General features: G+C 40.0%; 2 protein-coding genes and 1 non-coding gene across 7 annotated transcripts in view; 2 read left to right on the forward strand and 1 right to left on the reverse strand.

The window, feature by feature from the left end:
- Positions 1-9,646, forward strand: part of vps53 (VPS53 subunit of GARP complex) — a 30,151-nt gene extending 20,505 nt beyond the window's left edge. For 4 of the 5 annotated variants that reach the window (XM_061781934.1, XM_061781936.1, XM_061781938.1 and 1 more), the window contains 8 exons: positions 1,194-1,341; positions 1,893-1,975; positions 2,073-2,151; positions 2,270-2,418; positions 2,506-2,575; positions 2,716-2,853; positions 8,015-8,119; positions 8,512-9,646. In XM_061781934.1, coding sequence (XP_061637918.1) covers positions 1,194-1,341; positions 1,893-1,975; positions 2,073-2,151; positions 2,270-2,418; positions 2,506-2,575; positions 2,716-2,853; positions 8,015-8,119; positions 8,512-8,679 — 940 coding nt within the window. In that variant the 3' untranslated portion in view covers positions 8,680-9,646. The remainder of the gene's footprint in view (positions 1-1,193; positions 1,342-1,892; positions 1,976-2,072; positions 2,152-2,269; positions 2,419-2,505; positions 2,576-2,715; positions 2,854-8,014; positions 8,120-8,511) is intronic. The other variant, XM_061781937.1, reaches the window with a different exon arrangement.
- A 1,143-nt stretch (positions 9,647-10,789) lies between these two features.
- rflnb (refilin B) lies at positions 10,790-18,775 on the forward strand. The gene is made up of 3 exons (XM_061781940.1): positions 10,790-11,328; positions 13,720-13,805; positions 17,468-18,775. Exons 1-3 carry the CDS (start codon positions 11,137-11,139, stop codon positions 17,805-17,807), a joined length of 618 nt encoding a protein of 205 aa, XP_061637924.1. The 5' UTR covers positions 10,790-11,136; the 3' UTR covers positions 17,808-18,775.
- A 757-nt stretch (positions 18,776-19,532) lies between these two features.
- Positions 19,533-19,605, reverse strand: trnav-aac (transfer RNA valine (anticodon AAC)). The gene has a single exon. It is a non-coding gene; the product is annotated as a tRNA-Val (tRNA).
- Positions 19,606-19,698: the final 93 nt, after the last annotated feature.

Raw genomic sequence — 19,698 nt, forward strand, 5'->3', positions numbered from 1 at the left:
CTGACAGTTGTTTTTAACAAATATTTTGGGTGCGGAATCCAAACCTGATCTCAGTTTTTCTCTGTCACGTAAAATTTTTGAACTATAGATCCCAGTTTTCTTAAACAATATGAAAACTACTGTATGTTCTTGCTTTATAAAACTTTTCAAATATTGACATACAATGAAAGAAGCAGGGATGACTCCAATGTTTATTTAACACTATTATGTTTTACAAAGGATATGGCACAGATCCTCTTAATCCCTACTATGCTAGCTTTCTGTTTCCTGATATTGATTGATATCTCAATTGTGACTGCACAAACAGGTTGCCACGTTGCTGAAGATGAGTCTAATCGTAATCAGCTGGCAAGTCTTAATACAGCTAATCAGGGGAATTTTGCTTATCTGGAGGGTAAGCTGTGGAGAAAAAACTTGACGTGCTAGAAAAAAACCTGACTGCAATTTTGGAATCAGCATGCCAATTTTAGTTTTAATCAGCATAAAAATCTAACTCAACAGAAAATTGTTCCCCAGTGTAATTTAATCCACATTTGTCACACCCATATGTGGTCTTTCTTCTGGTGTGGTGATAAAACCATTAGGGACTTGGAAAATTCATTTTGAAATGAATAGCTTCTCTCCTTGCAGTATTATAATGGGTAGCAGTAACATGGCAATTGGAGTGTGTTGTGCAATATCAATAGTACGCAAATTGTAGTAACATTATTTGGATCACTAGCCACATTGGAAATCATCACCGACAGGTCCACATACACAATGCTGTTTGAGTTGCAGATATGCTAACATGCTAATTACACATACGCTCGCTGACTAATGTATGCCATATTGTCGACCATATGCGATTACTTAAACATACTCTCAATGGTACTCTCACACACACTTGTCTTATACGGTGAGTTATGACCTAATTTTTTCAAGGTTTCTTGAGAGCAACTTCATATAAATGGTCGTTGATCACATCACTTTATTCTGGCCATTAATGATAATCTTGTTGCTGTAGTGTTGCTACACTTTTATGCACACTATTCATCGTTCCATCATTGAACAAACATAAGTAGCTTTAAAACAAAAAATCTCAATTCCAACACTATACCACTTACTGCTAGCTATGACAGTGCTATTACTACTTGCTTCTTGCAAGATAACTCTTTACTGTGCTTGTCACTCGGTCACTTTGTATCCATCTACAGGTCAAGCAGTAACACTGGGGTTCTGACGATCAGCAGTCTGCTGAAAGAGAAGGAAGGCTCGGAAACGGCCAAGTTCACTGTTGATGAGCTGTGCCTCATCTGTAGCATCCTTAGCACTGCCGAGTATTGCCTTGCTACAACGCAACAGGCATGTACATTTAATATTAGAAAATGTATTTCTTTAAATGCTGTCTGCTTTTATTCAGCTGTACGGAAGATTGCAAAGGGGGATTTGACTCGCCTTAACTTTTCATGGGAAATTTAGATGAAGAATATTGTAATTATTGTTAGACAAGTTTAGCAGTTATTGTGGGAGTTAATTAAAAATTAACTGTCATTTTTTTTGTATATTTTACAGAAAAATAATGAACATTTTCATAGCAGTAGCAGTATTATAGGTTCAGTGCACCTGCTTTAGTGTGCAGGATTATATATAAAACTTTTTTTTTTTTTTACCTGTGTGTCTTGTGGGGTTTGCAATTTACTCACCTATGTTTCAATATATTCACTTGGAGAGTTTTCAACTTTAACATTGATTTTTTTTTTTTTTGACTCAAGTGTCCACTGAGATAATAGTGTCAGTTTTGATTGCAATATTACCCAAAAGTATTTTTTAGACAAGTCAGTCATATAGATGGCTCTGTTACATATCCTGTAAGTACTTTACTGAATAGTGTATGGACATCTGCCTTTTTACAGCTTGAAGAGAAACTTAAAGAGAAAGTAGATAAAATCCTGGTGGAGAGAATTAATTTGACTGGGGAGATGGATACATTCAGCACGTATGTAGCAAATATTGTTCATCTATTGTTCTTCAATAGCAGCCTGCCTTTTATTTTATGTTATATTTTTATCATCTCATGTTAACTATTTTACCAGTGTGATCTCTAATAGTATCCAGCTACTTGTTCAAGATCTTGATGCTGCTTGTGACCCTGCTCTCACTGCAATGAGCAAGGTCGGACACACGGTTAAATATCTATTCTTATGGCGAACACTATTCAATAAAACATCAATTACATAACATATTATGAAGAGGCTATGTGACTGTGTGTGTGAATTCCGTTTTCTCTCAGATGCCATGGCAGAATGTGGAGCATGTCGGTGACCAGAGTCCCTATGTGACTTCAATCATCATGCACATCAAGCAGAATGTGCCAATCATCAGAGACAATTTGGCCTCCACGCGCAAATACTTCACACAATTTTGCATCAAATTCACAAAGTAATACACGAGACATCCTGAGTTTCTTGATACATACGTCTGAAGCAAAGATGCATAAATTGGATGTTTTTCATCTCTTGTTTCCAGCTCTTTCATCCCCAAATTTATCAATCACTTGTTCCGATGCAAACCTATCAGCATGGTGGGAGCAGAACAAGTACGTGCATGCTAATTATTAAATGTCAGCTTCATTTTTGTCACTATCTGAAGTGCATTGCTAGCTCTATCTGTATGGGCTACAACTGTACAGCTCCTATTTTTAACTGGCTTTTCATCTTCTGTATTCTTCCCAACAAGCTCCTCCTGGACACACACTCTTTAAAGACAGTCCTGCTAGATCTGCCCTCCATAGGTTCCCAGGTACTTCGCAAGGCACCTGCCAGCTACACTAAAATTGTGGTGAAGGGCATGACCCGTGCAGAGATGATACTTAAGGTGAGTAACTGTGGTAATATTAGACTGGCATGATTCTATACAAAGTAGCTTTAGGTGTAAAACATGCCATGCTTAGCCTGCCTTTCTTGGATGAATTTTTAAAATAAACCTTTGATAGTTTACTTTTCCCACAAACTCAGAATTGTCAGGTTTGCATCTTAAGTGGAGCATAGTGAAACACTATCAGTGCCAATCAATTGTAATGGGACACTTCAAATGCTATGACAGACCTATAGTGTAGGTAAATGTATGCCATGTCAACAAAAGAATTGAAAGGCTTGGAACTTTACTTTAGAGTCTTTATGAGGTCCCCATATCTTGGTCATCCATTTAACTAATCTAATGTTGAAACTGATATATTCTTAGAAATGTAAATCATGGCCGAACAAGATTAGCTTGGCACCACTTGTCTGCAGCCTTTTCAACTGAATGAGGTACTAAAACACGAAGAGAAAAATCTGTTGTCCTCGAGGGAAATATTTTGCTCTTTTAATCCTTTATGGGAGACTAATTTGCATAGGTGTAAATTCAACATTTTATTCCCAGAAAATTAATACAGTACAAGACAACTTTATTTATTTTTAATAATAAAATCTTTGTCATTATGTTTCTAATAATGATCCACCGAAGCGGCGCAAGGACTTGGGTGTTCTCCCTGCGCTTTCTTGAGTTTTCTCCAGACGCTTCATCTTCGCACATTAAAAAAAACATGCATTAATTTCCTTGGTGAGTCTAAAGTGCCCTTATGTGCGAATCTGACTGTGATGGTTGTTTTGGTTGATTGTGTTTTTGCTATGTTCCTGGTACTATGGACTTATGGTGAGGAGAACAGCATCCACTTTAACTCAAAAAGGTCCTTGCCCCCCCAAGGGCTACCTACATAAGGTACACATTAAGGACTGTCCAAGTGCTTACAGACTGTGCTACTGTCATCACAAAAATATAAATGGAATCAATAAATTTACTAATACTAAACTATCTCCAAAACACAGCATGTGTGTTGGATGTAAGTTTTTATTGCAAAGAGTAATTGTGAAAGTCAAGACAGTTGGCCTTGTCTCAAACCAAGCATGTGACATCCAAGGGAACCCTGGTATTTACTGCCCCAGATTACCCCACCCTTATTAACTGTCCCTGGGGTGAAGAAAAATGCCCACACCCACTAAGTGAATGCCTGTCGGTCCCAAGATCACTTCTTTCCTTCCGAAGGTTGTTCTTGGTTGTACTGTATTGTCTTGTTGATCAGATTTGGTGGAGTTCTACAATTTCTACTCATGGCTTGACAACCAGAGAGAGCTTTGATTGACTGTGTCTTTAAACAATTGTGCCATATCTCAAGTGTAAATATTTTCTATCAGCACTGACAGTGTCGCAAAACTCATACAAATTGCTTGCTTTTTTGTGTTAGAAAGCCAGTGTTTGCTTACTTTAAGGGCCGGATTTACTAAGATCCCAAATAGCGGGGGCTAAATTTCCTGTTCACTGACAGATTGTGTGTCCTGTTGGTGGGTGTTTTTCGTGTGATCTACTAAGATTGCAATCTTTTACTCTGATCGCAAATAGCAGGTGGTAAATTGTGTGTGCATTCACTCTTAACAGTTTGAAAGCGTTTTTTGCACCAGTTGTAAAAGTGGTGGACACTGGCATATTTAAGAGGGTTTTGCACTTTAATTAGATCTACTGTTTTTCTCCATAGAACATTTGCGAGAGCACCGCAAGCGCAAAATGGAGTTTGAAGTGATGGAATTGGCAGTCTTAGTTGAATACAAACAAACATTAGAGTGAAACCCGGAACAGTGGTCCTGGAACCAACTGACTATCTCAAAACACCGACACATAGCTAACGAAGTCCGATAGTTCCTGAATTGGCTGCTGTTGTTCACTGGCGCAATCAACAGACAGCGACTGGTCGTTCTAGCTTCCAGGAATAGCTGCTGTTTGTTTGAGCTTTCATCGTGTACACGCGTCTCCCGGACGTTCTATACTTATTTTGATACAGTATAGTTTTTTGTTGTTGTTTTTTTTTTTTTTTGTCAAGCCCTTCGCTATGGCATCCAATCATAACGTCAGATTTTGAGGTGCTGATTCCCATCCCAATGACTTAACACTGCTGAGAACTGCTCAAGCGAGAGTTGAATATTGCGTCTTGATGAAAATTCTCTTCATGCTGCTCTTAGGTTTTTAGGTCTGTTATGTGTTTAAATCCTTTTAGACAATGTAGTTTTAGGTCTCGTGTGTTTTTAAATCATATTAGTTTACATTTATTTTATTAAAAAATATTTGTAGTATCTTATAGTATAATATTTATACTATTACCAGTGTTACCACAGAGGGAGCCCTCTGCCCTGGAAGCTGTGATGGGCCTTTGCCGTGGCCTTGCCTCACTGGGTCCGCAATCCTCCCTTACCAGGGAGGCTGAGGAGTGTGATACCCCTATACTTGGAAACACAATCTGATCCCCCTTCTTAAAAAGGGGGACCAACATTCCTTTCTGCCAATCCAAATGAACTGTCCCGGATGTCCATGTAATTTTGTAGACCGTGACAACTATGACAGCCATACAACATTCAGAGCCTTTCGGACCTCCAGGTGGATCTCATCAATCCCTTTGTCTCTCCCATTGAAAAGCTTTTTTTTTTTTTTTTTTTTTTTTTTTTTTTTTTTTTTTAAACCAACTCTGTGACTTCAACCCCAGAGATACGAGAGCCTGCCTTCAAAGTATTTCCACTCTACACTGTGTTGATGGTACACTGCAGTCTTAACAATGGAGGCACGGAACATAACCCACACGGCCTCAAACATTTGCCAATGTGACCAATTGTCACAGGAAGCTGAAAAGACCCAGACACATGGAAATGCAGAGTTGAAAGGACTTTTTTTTTCCCCATCCACAAAGTGGTATGGCATGACTCCTTCTTGTGACTGGCACAAAGTCAAATCACGCAGAAGCTCCAAAATTACTTTGACGAGTAGACAATGTCATGATAATTTTTGTGTCATTTCAAAAATGTTTGTGAGCGGAAAGGTTTTCCGCACCTCCTCTCATTTTGCCTGTGCTACGCTCGCACTGCTTTGCATGGTGGTTTGCACCTGCCTTTTAGATGCACTATTTAAGTAAAATCAGCCATTGCAATTTGTCTCAGGTTTTATAAATCACATGGTGCGTGCTAAATTTTCAATCTATTTGCATAACTCCTCCCAGGCCAATTTTGCAAGTTTGGTGCGCTTGATTCATAGATCAGCTTCCGCTTTCTTTTTGCGCCCCTTTTTACACGTGCAACCCTTTTATGAATCAGCCCCTTAATGCTTAGAATACTCAAATAGCTACATGAGGTCCAGTCATTTTATGTTATAAAAGTATCCAAAATATTTATATTTCTAGTTTTTGTGACTCCCAACAGCCCTATGAAGCGGGAACATAGATTTTAACTAAATGGTGGTAGCAGGCGACATTGTTTCAGATATAGATGGATATAAAGAAAAACATTTATATAACCTTAAGATAACACACTTGAAAACACAGATTTTTCAGAAATTTGAATAATACCTGTTGTATAATATGGTGGAATAGGAAGTATGCAGCCTAGGGAAGTGAGTTGAATTTAGACACATTTTACAAAGACTCTTATTGGGTAGACAGTATTTAAACCTGCTACTTGATGCAACATCATTGCGGGTAATTACTCCTTGGACTGAAATCGAAGCTTTTTAATGACAAAACCTGCACAGAGAGGGGTCAGTGCAAGTTACTTAGGACTTGAAATCTAATGTCTTTACCCCACTAAGAAAATGTAGATCACATTTTCTTTCAAGGCTACCTTTTAGGATTTCAGCATATTCTGCAGTGTGTTACCTCAACATTATTTTCCGTTTGCTCTTGTGTCAACAGTTAATGCTGTACTGTTTATGCATCTCACAGTATATTGTAGTATAGTAATAGTGACTGACATGTTTTTACAGCATGTCTGATAACATGCCAAAACGTGCTACTTAAGCTTCAACAAGATCCAAGGTGTTGTACTGTTTAGTTAGGGTTTTTTTATTTTATTTTATTTTTTTTATTTTTTATTTTTTTTAAATAAACTGTCATAGCTCTTGCAGTTGCTTGAGGTTGAAGGCTGTCACCCTGGGTTTAGTTCCCGGTTGCTTTATATGAACTTATGATACCGTTCTTGTGTACATTGAGGTTGTTTTGTGAGCCACTTCTCCTTTATGTTCAGAGCTTTCCGACTGTCTGAGGCGGTCTCTCTTTGCTGGTACAACGCCTATGAGACGTGGCTGTTTTCCACTCTTTCAACCCAGCCCAACATCACTCCATTGCTCACTTGTGAAGGTCTCCTCTGGGGACGATTTAAAAAAATCAACCCCCATCTCCACCCTTGTTGAACCCTCTTTTTATCCTGCTGCCTTTTTTTTTTTGCATTGCATTGCAGTCTTATACTTGCTTATATTCTATAATACCCACAGGCCTTTTCCTTGGCCTGGCTCCAGCCCAGTTGCTAAATAAATCACTTGGTGAGCAGGGCGAGTAAGAGAGCTAAGAATTCCACACAATCCACAACCTTTCATGCCTGCTAACTTCTCAAATTCTCCTAATTCCTCAACAGTGATGTTTGGACACCTTTTTGTGCATGTCTGTAGAGACAAGGGTTAAAATGACTCACATGAGGCAATGAAAAACCATTTTTACCACTGTTTGTGTGTGTTCACATGCAAAAGGAGGAGAGGGCTTCTCCGTCTGTCAGCCATTTGTGACTGGAGAAAATGTCCTCTGATCCAAGCTTTCCACCTAATTGCTTTTGTTACAAGACTATTGAATAAGATACATTTAACATTTTCATGAATCTCTCATTATATATCTCTTTAAATATTTACTGGTAAAGTTAATTCTTGCCAAAACAAGTGTGCTTACTACTTGTGGTATAAAAGTGCAATCCAGAATAGTTAAATATGAAGTCTCAACTTCATTTCTTGCCAGAACTATTGGTTGTGTCAGATTGAAACCCCCCACCCCATTTGCCTGATTTAGGTCATGGCAGCACCATATGGGATCGTTTAAAGATCTCTTAGGTCATACCATGATGGCTCATAGGAGAAGCAGGGGGTGTCAAAACAAACTTTAGATTCTTTTTTTACATTTTATTTAAATGTTTTTCTCTAGGTGGTGATGGCCCCACATGAACCGCCCGTGGTGTTTGTGGATAACTACATCAAGCTCTTGGCTGATGGCAATCCTGAGACTTTCCAGAAAATACTCGACATGAAGGTTTGCTGGCTTGCCCAGTTTAAAATAATTATAAATGCAGTTTGGGAGATTTGCTTGTATTATCTGTCTGTCTGTCTATACAGTGGACCCCCGCAGTTTCACCTAGTCGTGGATAATTGTATTCTTTTGTGCGGGCGGCGGGGGGGCACCTATCCTCATTGTTCACTGTATTTATTGGCGGTATTACTTGACATTAGCACCCGCCAACCTGCCAGATGTGGGTGAATGTCCGCCGTGACAGGTGTCACTTCCACTAGCCACTTTTACCCCCTCCATTAATGTATGTCGATCAAGAAAATGTTCCATCAGCACCACTACCCACTGTATATTCCATTTTTGGGAGGTTTAAATGCATTTACCACGTTTATTGTTTGTCATCCTCTGGTGCATAGGGTTTAAAACGTGGTGAGCAGAGCAGCATGCTGGAGCTCTTCAGACAGAGGTTACCTACACCGCCTTCCGGGGCCGACGGTGGCCCCTCCTTGTCCTTCAGCGCCCCCACCCCTGAGCAGGAGTCCTCCCGCATACGTAAACTAGAAAAACTCATCAAGAGACTGTGAAGGAATAATACTTCAAGATACTGTGTGCTGCTGGGCTGGCCTTTACCACTCAATTATTGATCTCACAATATGTCACTCTGCTGCTCCATTGAGTTATTGTTCAAAACAAAAGAGTTGACTCAATTTTTCATCACACAGAAAAATAAACCCAAGATCATGGTGAGTTATGAAAAAACTTCCTCTGTGGTGACTTGCTGTTGGTACATATTTGTTTATATGTGCAATTTCCTTACCTTCGTGTTCACACCAATGGCCATGCTTTGATTGGTACATAGCACAATGAGTTGCACTCAAAAAAATGAATGTTGTTCTTATGTCAAAAAGTACAAGCAACTTGATCCTAGTTAAATGTTGTTTTCTTATTATGATAAATGACAGTACCCGCAAGGCTATGGAATTAGATGGCAAATCTGAGTATATTGATTTGAAACGTAGGCTTCTCTTTTATACATTTATGAATGAGAAAATAAAACGTTCTTCCCCTTTATTAGGTCTCTGAGGGGATATTCAGTTTAGACGTCATATACACCGGGCAGAAACTCACATGAATACTGAGGATCAAATTAAATTAAATCCAAAGTATGAAATCTCTTTCCAAAAATGCAGTAGCAGAATAATTGACGGTGGAAATATTTATTCAACATTACTTTTAGTTGCAATTGATATCTACTGCATTTAGTAACACATTCCTTAAAAATGTCTTGTACTGTATGGTTGTGTTGTATTATACAATGACAAGTTGTGAAGATTACTAAACATTGCCACAGATGAATCCTTGTGCTTCATTAAATGCTTTTACGATGCATTCATTTCAACATGTTTTGAGAAATATTAAGAAGAAAAGATTATATCAGCTTGTGAACCCGAGTTAAATATGAGTCTCACAGCTAAGGGTCTGAATACTTATGGCTGTGTGATATTTCAGTTTTTCTTTTTTAATAAATCAGCAACATGCTTGTGAGCCATGTTGGATGTGTGTGGTTCACAGTGTCCCATTGTTTATATTTACTTCTGTATTTATTGTTTATATTTACTTCTGTATTTATAACCCAAATACAGAAGTTTGAAACTTGACAACTTTGTCTGAATAGTTAGAATGAGTCTGAAAAAGAGGAAGGTCACGAGCCAAGCTAAATTTCTCTCTGTTTGGTAAATAGAAGCCGGCACTGGTTAGCACATCTGCCCCACAGTTCTGGGTACCGGGGTTCAAGTCCCGGCCCCGCCTGTGTGGAGTTTCCATGTTCTCCCCGTGCCTGGGTGGGTTTTCTCCGGGCACTCCGGTTTCCTCCTACATCTCAAAAACATGCGTGGTAGGTGTGAATGAGAGTGTGAATGGTTGTTTGTTTATATGTGCCCTGCGATTGGCTGGCGACCAGTTCAGGGTGTACCCCGCCTCCCGCCCGAAGATAGTTGGGATACGCTCAGCACGCCTGTGACCCTATCAGAATAAGCGGTAAAGAAAATAGATGGATGGATGGTAAATAGAATGAATTACATTTTTGGGGTTACAATGTTGGAATTCATGGGTTGCAAAAGAAAATGGCTGTCAATGGAATTCAGCAATCTGGACTGAAAGACAACAACCTAATACAAGCCAGTCTATTACAATGGAACTACATCAAACATGCATAATACCACTCGAAAAAAGATCTGGTATTATACCTGCATGGGGCCTTGGGTAGAGTGAGTACATCTCATATCTAATTTATCTTTGGCAGAAAAAAACGGTGGTCACCCTACTGGCCCCCTAAGATGTACCCCAGATTCCAGACCTAAGCAGTAAACTTGCACACCAGTTATCTATTGTATGCTTGTGCAACTTACATTACAGTAATATCATCAGGATGAGATGTCATTTACTGTACAAAAATGTAACTCTATATAATTTACTTAAACATTTTCGAAACGTCTATTGGCTTTAAATTCAGCCATTGTGGTGAGGAGGTTTTCTGTCTTAAAAACGTGTTTTGGTTCAATAGTCTCTTGGTGCTTTTTTGGTGTGGGGGGGTATAATAAATATTCATGTCGATTTCATTTTGTCCTCCATCCAATCAGCATCGAGGAAAAGCTTCCAAGGGGCGGGTCTTTTTCTTTTTAATGCCTGAAGGAGTTTAGAGGGAAAAGTTTGAAGCTGGGCTGTGGCCTAAGGCCAAGTTCAACTTTGCCCATCTTGGTATATATAAACGTCGAGTTTACTGTGCTGAAAGGACTTGAAGTAGAAGGTTTGTGGGAGTTCTTTGTTGTTATTTTACGTGGAATTCAACTTTTTTTTTTTTTTTTTTTTTTTTTGGCCCCACAACGCGCGGGCAGCTACAACTTAGCAGCCCAGGTGTGAGACTTCACTCCGGAGGACGTCAAGAAAAAGCAGCGCAAAAGGGAGAACTACATGTTGGAAATCGTCGTCCTTCGCAATATTTCCTGCTGCTGTAATTTCACAACTTGGCACTTGAAAAGGAAATGGTCGGACGGTTAAACTTTGCAAATGTTTGCGAAGAGGACCCGCTGGGTATGAGCTGCCGGGCGGACAGAGGGCTAGACAGCCCGGACTCCGGGTTACCGCCGAGTCCGAGCCCCAGCGTCTGGCTTCTGCCTCAGGACAAAGCGCGCGGCGTCAGTCCGGTACCGGAGGACGAAGGAAGCAGCTCGCGGGTGGGTAACCGACATACTGTATAATGTCGTACAATGCATGTGCTAACACTCAACGTAAGTATGCGTCATCACTAATGAGTCCGAGCCTAATTTGACCAGAAATGCATAGTTGTAGTCGAGCGCAATGTTTACCACCGGCACCGGGCTTCCTCCACGTGTCGATAATACAGTGCAATCAAGCCTCGCTATTCGCGGGGTCAGGGACCAAAACTTGACTCCAATTGCAAAATTCCCAAATAGAAGATTTTTAATTGCCTCCATTGATGCAGTACTTCAAACCCTTAATACACCAATCAAATTCATTCCCTTAAACTACCAACTACAAGGTTCCTATCCACCATTCCTTTTTTTTTTTGTCTTATGTGTTTGTGATACATGGTTACTTGATCGTTTTAAAATACACACAGTACAGTAACCCTATTCGCGGTGTTAGGGACGGAGCTTGCCGCAAATAGCAGAAAAGGGAGTAATTGACAAAGCCCCTAAATTTGTTTAGAAATGCCTATAGTTGAAACAGTATATATATTGTCACCCTAAAACACGTTAACATTTCAAACTCATCTTAGAAAATTGTCCTTTAGAAATAAATGGTTTATAGATGACAAAACGCTCCGGAAGTGCACGTGTACATGCACATGCGGCGAAGATTCCGAAACTTCCGCAAGCAACGCAGTCTAAAATTAAATTTATTTCCAACTTCGACTTCCCCATTAGTCAGGGGGTTTGTCGCCATCTCAGGGCAATACTGAAAGAGCACAAAAATGTGAATAGGTGAGTTTTTCAGCGAATAGCTGGATACTTGGTGTACCTTGCAGCTCGCCTTTACCTGCTGATCAGACTTCCACCACTGCCAATATATATCATCTGGAGAAGTTCACCGTCCTGCTTTCTCCGGTATCGACCCCACAACGACCTTTAGTGTAATCTTCCATCACGCCGCTGTTCATTTTCAGGCAGGCCGACGATTAGCCGGTGACAAAATGCGAGCTACGCCTCCGCTAACATGGCGCCTGAGCAGGAGCAGGGTCATCGTATGGTGTTACAGAAAGAGCACACAAATATATGGATAGGTGCAAATATGTGTATTTTTCAACAAATAGTTTTAGTTATGTTCTACAGAAAAAGAAAAAAAAATCACAGAGGTGTTTGCAAATTGGCAAAGGTTTACTGTATACTGTATTTCCTAGTGTAGCGGCTGCGGGTGCAGAAAGTAACAGGTTTCCATTTGAGTTGAGATGTTTACTTGCACAAATGCATGTCATTAGTATAATAGCATAATTGCAAACTCATTTTTTTAACTTCTTTTGAAAGGGAAAAAAAAATCATCAAATAACAGTCCAGTTGCCTCGATTCGACCTTACGATTGCGATAATCTGGATGACCGAGAATCTACACAGATATAAAGAAAGAACATATTTTTTAGCAAGCGCATTTAATTTTTTTAATCGATATTCTGACATTAAGTTAAAATTGACTTAGGCCAGTGATTCTTAACATGTGGTACGTGGGCTTCCTCTGGTTGTACACGACTGAGTACAATTCAGTTGTATTTAACTTTTAAATTAAATACATTTACTTTTTATCACCTGCTTGTTTTTAAGCATTTATTGTTTTACACTTAGTGTATTACTTTTAATTAAATTATTCCCCCCCCCCCCCCCAAAGTTCATATAATTAAACACTGGTAATATTCATACTGTGCATAAAGTTACAGTGGCTTACAATAATATTAAATACTTTTTAGGAATAAAACAAGACAGTTTTTGATGAACACATAGTTCAGTAATGTTGGTCATGATTGTGGTATTGGAGAGCTCAGCATTTTCTTTTAGGCGGTACTTGGTGTAAAAATGTTTGAAATGTTTTGCATTAGCAGTTGTCACAGGGGCCCTCTGTTTATGATAGTTCTGTTACATCGGCTGTGACGTGACTCTCCACCCGTACGCAAGTCGGAACCTACCACTAATCTATGCTAGTGCAGCAGTAAAGTCATAATTCCAGTCGATATTTGTATGAAAACACATCTAGGCTGTTAAAAAAAAATAATGACAAGCAGTAAGTACGGTGGTAACTGAGCGTGCCTGCTTGTGCCGTGTGAAAACATACTCTTATGCCGCTGCGCAAACTGCAGTAGTTTATTGCAGCGTTCATAACCTCGAAACATGGTATGTCGGGACCGTCGTAAGATGAGAACCCCCATTTACCATTGGTGATACATGTTGAAAGAAAAGCTTTGTGGCAGACACGGCGGACTGACGACTGTGAATCCAGAGTATGCACCAGATTCGCCCAGTTGAATTCCATGAACTCAGTGGCTCACTTCAGAATGTTAATTCAGACCACAGAAAAGTTTCATCCCAACCTGTTTTATTTTATGTATTTATTTTGCAGGTTTCGACTTTGCCCTCTGGGTCCTTGCAGCCTTTGTCCTATGGGGAGGGTATAGCAATTGACCCTTTACCCCCTAAAGAAGTAAGGTGGGTTATGTTGAAAAGTCCTTCAATTGATCCTGTTTTCTATATGGTCATCCTGTTCAGGGTTGCAGGTAAACCTTGCCCATATCCCAGCTGACTTGGGTTGAGGGGTGGTTTACACCCCCTATTGACCACTTGTCAACCAAAGGACTCTCCTGTGATAGACTGTGTTTCTGCTGCACGGTAGCTACACAGCTCACTATTGACACATACACTATTGGCAAATGCAGGTCTGAGATACTAGATCTCGTAGCTGCTCAGCTGGGCTTCAGAGGTATTTGCAGACAGTGAAATAAGCCACTGTCGGTCACACATTGGTTGAGTAAATTTGTCATTGCAACATCGTAACATCTGAGCATACTATCGGCTAGAAATTGCAAAAAGAAACACAGATGCTAAGGTTAGTTTACCTTGTTACTAAGCGCTAGTTCTAAATATTGCAATATTGCTCCATAATCTCCATCTGGCTGAAGAGGTCCAAGTATCCTCACCATAGCCAACAGCCATATGCTGAGATGTAAATGCCCTCTATCTCCTTGATTGTGATTAGAATGTCATTCTGACACATGCGTTCAATGCAGTGTGCTTTTTTTTTTTTTTTTTTTTTTGTAGTACTATTTTAAAACGGTGGGTCACTGGTTAGCAAGTTCTGAGGTTCAGGATTTGAATCTTGGCTGTGGCCTGCCTGTTTACAATTTGCATGTTCTCCCCGGACTTGTGTGGGTTTTCTTTGGGTACTCTGTTTTCCTCCCACATTCCAAAAACATGCATGTTAGGTTCACTGAAGACTAAATGGTGTATAAATGCTTGTACAGTGGATACGGAAAGTATTCAGACCCCCTTCAATTTTTCTCTTTTTTTATATTGCAGCCATTTGCTAGAATCATTTAAGTTCATTTTTTTCCCCACATTAATGTACACACAGCACCCCATATTGACATGGAAAAAAATAGAATTGTTGAAATGTTTGTAGATTTCTGAAGTATTCAGACCCTTTGCTCAGTATTTAGTCGAAGCACCCTTTTGAGCTAATACAGCCATGACTCTTTTTGGGAATGATGCAACACGTTTTTCACACTTGGATTTGGGGATCCTCTCCAGTTCTGTCAGGTTGGATGGTGAACGTTGGTGGGGCACCATTTTCAGGTCTTTCCAGAGATGGTCAATTGGGTTTAAGTCAGGGCCATTCAAAAACAGTCACGCAGTTCTTCTGAAGCCACTCCTGTATTTTAGCTGTGTGCTTAGTGTCATTGTCTTTTTTGAAGGTGAATCTTCGGCCCCATCTGAGGTCCTGAGCACTCTGGATACGTTTTTCGTCCAGGATATCCCTGTACTTGGCCGCATTCATATTTTCTTCGATTGCAACCAGTCTCCCTGTCCCTGCAGCTGAAAAACACACCCACAGCATGATGCTGCCACCACTATGCTTCACTGTTGGGACTGTATTGGACAGGTGATGAGCAGTGCCTGGTTTTCTCCACACATGCCACTTAGAATTAAGGCCAATAATTTCTATCTTAGTCTCATCAGACCAGAGAATTTTATTTCTCACCATCTTGGAGTCCTTCAGGTGTTTTTTTTAATTATTATTATTTTTTTTTTAAGCAAACTCCATGCGGCCTTTCATGAGTCTTGCACTGAGGAGAGGCTTCCGTCGGGCCACTCTGCCATAAAGCCCCGACTGGTGGAGGGCTGCAGTGATGGTTGACTTTCTAGAACTTTTCCCATCTCCCGACTGCATCTCTGGAGCTCAGCTACAGTGATCTTTGGGTTCTTCTTTACCTCTCTCACCAAGGTTCTTCTCCCCCGAATGCTCAATTTGGCTGGACGGCCAGCTCTAGGAAGGGTTCTGATCGTCCCAAACGTCTTCCTTTTCAGGATTATTGAGGCCACTGTGCTCTTAGGAATCTTAAGTGCAGCAGAATTGTTTTTGTAACCTTCTCCGGAGCTGTGCCTTGCCACAATTCTGTCTCTGAGCTCTTCAGGCAGTTCCTTTGACCTCATGATTCTCATTTGCTCTGACATGCACTGTGAGCTGTAAGGTCTTATATAGACAGGGATGTGGCTTTCCTAATCAAGTCCAATCAGTAGAATCAAACACAGCTGGACTCCAATGAAGGTGTAGAACCATCTGAAGGATGATAAGAAGAAATGGACAGCACCCGAGTTAAATATGAGTCTCACAGCTAAGGGTCTGAATACTTATGGCTGTGTGATATTTCAGTTTTTCTTTTTTAATAAATCAGCAAAGATTTCAACAATTATGTTTTTTTCCCCCTGTCAATATGGGGTGCTGTGTGTACATTAATGAGGAAAAGAATGAACTTAAACGATTTTAACAGAAGGCTGCAATATAACAAAGAGTGAAACATTTAAGGGTGTCTGAAAACTTTCCGTACCCACTGTATGTCTACATGTGCCCTGAGTTAACCTTAACTCTACCCCTAATTAGGGTAAGCATTGGATGGATATTTTGAAGTGGCAAAAAGATGAGAAAACTCTTCACACCTCCAGACATTTTATAGTCCTCAATGAAGCTATACATGTTTTTGGACATTGAACCTGGAGTAACTGGGTAAAGTAACATTTTCTTAAGAGGTTACTTTAGAATAATATGATGTAAGTAAATAATATGATGTAAGTAAAAGTAAAAAGTAGTCCTCCAAATAATTACTTAAGTACAGTACTCCGTGAACAAATTACTCAAGTAATGAATAACTAGCGAATAACTTCTGATTTGTCAAATTGACAAAAATATTTTAAAAAAGGAATGTTCAACTTCAGATTGCCCAACAATATCACTTTAACTAAAATCATAATGAATAAAATCTTTATAAAATAATAGAAATCAAGGCAAATTCATCCACGAGAGGATCTTAAATTACAGTAATTGTCTTTGTTTACACTAGTGAAATGGCCCAATAGGCTCATCAGGAAGCAAGTACATAAAAAACTGGAACAATGCAGTTCAGTACATGAGAGAGCTGTTCTTTCTTGTTTTGTAACCATATTTTATGTCCAGGGGTGTTGCACCGCTTCTTACTGAGAGTCACATGCCAATTTTTCCTCTCTGTTTGTTTCTGCTATGCTTCATGTAAATTAGTCACTTTGAAAATGTTGCTTCTGTGTGGGGCTGTGGCGACTTTGTGGTCATATCACTGACTGGCTAAGTTTGATTAGTAAAATGGAGTCGAATGTCACCAGCAGTTACATTTGATTGGTAGAACAATCTGTGACAAGTCTCTCTGACATACCAAAATAAATCTCACAAGCTATGATGAATACCTATAAATGAAAATATCTGGCGAGTGTAATTTAGCTCAATATAACTGAGTAAAAGTAGTTTTTTCCTAACAAGAATACTGAAGTCAAACTAAGTAAAAGTATATTGCGGCCATTAAGAATACTCGTACTGCGTATCCAAAAAGTTACTTGCGTGTTTGTAACAGAGTAAATTTAGCTCGTTACTACCCATCTCTGAGTTGTAGTAACCTGAAAAACCCACACAAACAGAGAACACACAAACTGAAACAGCCATTAGGCCCAATAATGTTTTTGCGTCTTTGCTCAACTATACTGATACAATACTGGAAAACTAAGCTGGACTAAAGGCAGCACTGAACAGACATGTGGGTGATAGCTCAATCACTTCGTTTGATCCACAGATACACCTCGTCAGTGCACTATGACTCGTACCGCCACTTCATTCAGAATGTGTCCTTGCGGCCGTGGGGTCAAGGCCTGGAGCACTGCATGCAGACCATCACAGCCGTGTCCCACAGCACCTGGCGTCGTTATAAGACTCAGCTGGATTTCCAGCCTCGCTATCGGCCGCAGAGCTTTACGAGCACCACCATCATCTACCCCAAGAAAACCAGCGGCGTGTACGCCACGGAGCTGAGCTACGACCGCCATCGGCGAGCCAGACGTTTCCTCTCCAGCGTGGAGTTGGAGGCAGCAGGAAGCTACCTCAGTAAGACTGGATCGATCGATCCAGTTCTGTAACGTACCCCTTGGCTGGCTGTCGCTGACCCTGCTGTTTTCTCTTTTAGATTTAAGTAGCCAGTTAACATAATTTAATGGCAGTGAATCAGGAGCACATGCGATGTCATGTTACATACAGCAGAAATGTAAAGACATAGTCTAAATTGGATTTAATAGCCATTGGCTCCGTACGGGGCTTTATAATCCTGCCAGTGGATGAGTCATCCATTTTAGAAATTATCTTTATATTAATTTCCAGTAATACTGTACTTTGTTCAGTCTTTGTGTTTTTGCACATCATGAACAGTGAAGGCTAATGACTTGCCCTCATTGAGCCCTCCCACCAAATTGGTCACTGCCTGATGTATAAGATGATCTTTAATGAGAGCAGAGACTGATGACAACTGTGCTAGTTAAGGAAAGGAAGCGAAATTCACTGTCGTGCAGGAGTTTTGGTGGATCCTAAGAAATCACTCACTTAAGATAACCGCACTGTACAAAGGATAGTTAGCTATGAGGTTGGTTTTTTAAAAATAATAATAATAATAATATTTTTGCATTTCTGCACTTAATTAGCACAAAATAAGCTCTTCCCAGCCTTTATTCTAGACATTAACAAAAGCATTATACTAATGTTGGTGGATTATATTAACTGTTCAGTATGTGTAAGCTTTTGTAGAAATGACTTATGCACATGACATAAATGGAATATGAGTCTGGAGTTAAAGTGACAAATACAGTATTGTTGATATCACTCACTGGCCTACTAGTGAAAGTAAGATTCCACTTCACTTTCTATGGTGTTTGAGTGGAATTTATATTTATTCTTTTTCTTTTTTTTTTAAGTTTTAATATCAGGTTTTATCATTTGATGAATTTATCTTAAGTGTCGTACAGTATTTGCAGTGTTATGTGTTCTGTGCCTCACTGATGTTAAATGCTTATATTTTGCTATTGTTGACTTGTTGCTTTCCAAATTGAAATAAAGTATTTCAAGCTCAATAATTATCGTTTCATTTGACAGGATAAGCGATAAAGAAGATGGATGGGTGTGGTTACGACAGACAAAAAACACCCACCTTTTTAAGCAAGTTACCTCATTGACATTTGGAAATAATAATTAATACTACTTTGCACCCGGAATCAATGGTAGAAACAAATGTATAGTCAAGACAGCAATTTAGTCTTCAATTAACCTACCAGGATTTTGGAATGGGCGGCACGGTGGCCGACTGGGTTTTCTCCGGGCACTCCGGTTTCCTCCCACATCCCAAAAACATGCATTAATTGGAGACTCTAAATTGCCCGTAGGCATGACTGTGAGTGCGAATGGTTGTTTGTTTGTATGTGCCCTGCGATTGGCTGGCAACCAGTTCAGGGTGTACCCCGCCTCCTGCCCGATGACAGCTGGGATAGGCTCCAGCACGCCCGCGACCCTAGTGAGGAGCGGCTCAGAAAATGGATGGATTTTGGAATGTGGGAGGAAAACCGAGTACCCGGAGAAAAGCCACGCAGCACGGGGAGAACATGCACAGAACTGTGAGAGACACAAGTCCCTTTTCGAATGGGCGAGAATAATATTTTTTTTTCAGTAGTGCTTGAGCGCCCCATAGTGACCAGAGAGTGCAATGCCTTCAATTTAGAGGAAAAACAAACTACCATATCACGGGGACATTGATAGGACTTTTTTTTTTTTTTTTAAAGTTATTCAACTTTACTAACATTTTATTCTTAGAAAAGAAAATGTGTTTCCACCCGGTCTCGAACCGGGGACCTTTCGCGTGTTAGGCGAACGTGATAACCACTACACTATGGAAACCTCTGATCGCCAGAACGACATTAAGGGGTTTTAGTCCGTAATTTACCACATTTACCACGATGCATCATTCTATGATACATGCTTTATCAAAAC

Source organism: Phyllopteryx taeniolatus, chromosome 8 (assembly GCF_024500385.1).
Source record: "Phyllopteryx taeniolatus isolate TA_2022b chromosome 8, UOR_Ptae_1.2, whole genome shotgun sequence".
In the NCBI taxonomy this organism is placed as follows: domain Eukaryota; kingdom Metazoa; phylum Chordata; class Actinopteri; order Syngnathiformes; family Syngnathidae; genus Phyllopteryx; species Phyllopteryx taeniolatus.

Excerpts from the sequence above, each read along its gene's own strand:
- rflnb (XM_061781940.1), top strand. The coding sequence starts at position 11,137 with ATGGTCGGACGGTTAAACTTTGCAAATGTTTGCGAAGAGGACCCGCTG. Across the intron at positions 11,329-13,719 it reads ACGAAGGAAGCAGCTCGCGG|GTTTCGACTTTGCCCTCTGG; the intron begins GTGGGTAACCGA and ends TTTATTTTGCAG. Across the intron at positions 13,806-17,467 it reads TTACCCCCTAAAGAAGTAAG|ATACACCTCGTCAGTGCACT; the intron begins GTGGGTTATGTT and ends TTTGATCCACAG.